Genomic DNA, 3,257 nt, shown 5'->3' with positions numbered 1-3,257 from the left:
ATTCAAGATTCTATACAATTTTAGTTTTTGTATCTGTTTGGCTTTTAACAATTCTTTTTAAATCTGATTTAAGTTAAGTTTATTTAGAGCTGATTTTACCGTATATTAATAGAATCCTACTTTATTTTGTATTTCCTACTTTATTTCGCTAAATTAGAAAATTAAATCTTTGCGAATGAAAGAAATAATATATAGAAGCAAGAAGAGACTTAAAATTTCATTATCAGTTAATTATATCCATTGCCATTGCCAAAGTCTGTCGTAATTACTGCACTATATCGTAATTCCTTATCTTTAATTTAAACTCAGAAAATCTTCGGAACAGTGGCTCTTCAGTTCACTTCCCGGATCCGTAGGTGTCTCTTGTAAACTAGTATTAGACGATTGAAATTGTTAAAAAAATTATCTTTCCATTTTTATCACAAGTAAGTGGAACATCACTTGACTAACTTTATCTGAAATATAGTTTATGAATTTTATTACTCCGTAATTCTTTATTTACATTATGTTTATTTCAATTATTTTCGTAAACAAAATGAGGAGACAAATTTGCGTATTTTCTGGAAAAATCCCAAAATTGAATTTGAGGAAAAATAAAGAATAAAATAAAGTAATAAATAAGTATATATGTATATTTATATTTCGAGATTTTTTAAAATGAAATTTCTCCTTAAAAGTAATGTTATAATATTGAATTTTTTAAATGTGAAGGAATTGAAAATATTCGTTAAAAAACAAACTTACATATTTTATAGGAATGAACAACAAAACATTTATAATAAGATGATGTTTACCTTGCCCTATCAATGTCACTTTTCTTTCATAACAGAGATAAAGCTTACGATGAAATAGAAAATATGTAAACAGTAGTAATGTTCAGACTCCATATAACGCAGTTTTTTCTAAATTAATCTGAATCAGATTAACCGACATTTTTCAGAGAAATAAACTTGCCAAGAATTAAAAATTTTTATTTGAAACATAAATCATATAAAAGTGCTATATATCGAACTTTAGTTTAAAATTATTAATTTCATTGAAACAAAACGCTTCGATCATGATTAATTAGAAGTGTTCAATAAATCAATAACAGCAATTTCTTTGTTCTTGAAAATAAAGAGGCTGTTATCAAATCTCAATAAATCTAATTCAAAGTTTGCAGCGAAAATTTTAATCTACTAATAAAGAGTTATCAATCACAATCCATGAATTCAATTCCTGGGTGAACTTTGAAATTTGCGTAATTTATATTTATAAAGATTTATTAGAAATCTCTATGGAGGTACTTTAATATTTTTGAACATAAAAAATATTTATAAACTATCCGTAACTTGCAAAAGTATTTTTTAACATATTTTAAATTATTTTTAGGGATACAATGAAGAAATTCGTTTGTGTCAACGATTATGAGGAGCAAGCTTTGAAGGTTTTGACTCCTCTTGCAAGAGATTATTATAAAGATGGGGCTGGAGAAGAAATTTCCTTGAAATTGAACAAAGAAGCTTTTAACAAGTTCGTATAATGGGTGCATTCAAAATGATTAATCATTTATTTTATTGAATTACGTCATCAAGATTATTTTCCAGGCCACCAAAAACTTACCATTAAATTATTAAGTTTTAAAACATCAGGAATTACTTTTTATGATCACTAAGATTATTATTTGTTATTGTTTATTGAATTTACTAAATTACAGTTTTATTAATAATGATACTATTCTTAATATCGCAACTGTTATTTATTGATAGATTAAATTACCTTCTTCTTTATTACAATATTAGGAAAATTATTGAGCACTAAATACAAAATTTTAAATGCGAATTTGTTAGAATCAGAATTCTACCAAGAATGTTAAGAGATGTTACGAAAGTGGATCTAAGCACCACAGTTTTGGGTGAAAAAGTTTCGATGCCCTTAGGAATTGCGCCAACGGCTTTGCAAAGAATGGCCCATCCAGATGGAGAATGTGCCAATGCGAAAGGTAAATATTTAATATAAATTATTAAAAGAATTTTGTAAAGTGTAATTTTTGTTTGACCCTCAGTTTTGGTCAGGTTTCCGTCGGTCGTACTTTTTCCCTCGGAACTCTGGGTCCCTTGAACAACTCCTATTTCAAGAGACCAAACTATCCCTCCAGAGCCCACTTATACGAGCCCAACTTTACCCATAGAACAGCACCTATTCATCAGGAATTCAGCTTATCACTTATTCTGCGAGATCCCAATTATCTTACGGGACCAAATCATTACTTGAAATCTCACTTATCATATACAGAATCAAACCTAACCTTAAATATCCCTCAAGGCACCATTTAACCCTCGAGACAAAATCTGTCCTTCTAGATCCCACTTGTCCGACAAAATCGAATTTAATCCACAGGACCAACCTATCTCTCAGGTCCTCTCTTATCATTTGAAAACCTATAGCTATCACTGAGGACTCAACCTGTCCCTTAGGATCCTAGCTATCCTACGGGACCCACCCATCTCTAGGGGCTAAACCTATACCATGAGATACCATGTATCCTACAAATCCCAGCCAAACTCACAGGTCAACGCATATCCCTCAGGACCTCCCCTATTACTCGGGATCCCAGCTAACCCGTACCTGAAAATTAATATTTCAAAATAAAAAGTCATTTAAAAGTTCCCCAGTAATCTAAAGATAATTTTGTTATTCTCATCTCTTGAAACCTTTCAAAACTTTGAGTGTACTTCTGAAAAGGTAGGACCTCCGATTTTGTTTAAACTCCGAAAATTTCTGTATTTTGACGTGCTGATTACGAATATGATAGTGAAAATTGGCGGAAATTCGATTTTCATGGTGAAACCATAAAAAACTCATAAATAATCATAGTTTTTTTTACGTTTATATAAGATAATATGCAAAATTTAACAAAATGTTTCTGACAAAAGTTATAGATCGCATTAAAATACACATTTTTTTGTTCAGAGATTTTTTTTCTACCAGTAAAAGTTTCATCGAAAATCATCTCTTTATCATGATTTCCATCGCATCTCCATTAGTTTCGGTGTGATTCCTACTCCAGCGATCCCAGATCTGAAACGAGATGTGGTCCAATACTATGACAGGGCTATGAGCGTGTGAATATAGTAGGAGACGCTGTAAATGACTGAGTTGCGCGCGCGACCCAATTCTCCTCTTCTGAATTTGAAAACTCGAAGGTGCACGATTGCCGGTGGGAGCACTTCGGCGATTCTATTTATATATCTATCTGCTAACAGCTAACTGCTTTG

General features: G+C 31.1%; 1 protein-coding gene across 2 annotated transcripts in view; it reads left to right on the top strand.

Annotated features, from left to right (window-relative positions):
* Window positions 1-307: 307 nt before the first annotated feature.
* The window catches only part of LOC117180392 (hydroxyacid oxidase 1-like), a 10,956-nt gene continuing 8,006 nt past the window's right edge, over window positions 308-3,257 (top strand). For both annotated transcript variants that reach the window (XM_033372878.1, XM_033372879.1), the window contains exons 1-3: window positions 308-425; window positions 1,372-1,512; window positions 1,830-1,981. In XM_033372878.1, the coding sequence (XP_033228769.1) occupies window positions 1,379-1,512; window positions 1,830-1,981 (286 nt within the window). In that variant the 5' untranslated portion in view covers window positions 308-425; window positions 1,372-1,378. The remainder of the gene's footprint in view (window positions 426-1,371; window positions 1,513-1,829; window positions 1,982-3,257) is intronic.

Source organism: Belonocnema kinseyi, chromosome 9 (assembly GCF_010883055.1).
Source record: "Belonocnema kinseyi isolate 2016_QV_RU_SX_M_011 chromosome 9, B_treatae_v1, whole genome shotgun sequence".
NCBI classification, from domain to species: Eukaryota; Metazoa; Arthropoda; class Insecta; order Hymenoptera; family Cynipidae; genus Belonocnema; species Belonocnema kinseyi.
The sequence above is the reverse complement of the archived record's forward strand: the minus strand, read 5'-3'. Positions and strand labels throughout refer to the sequence as shown.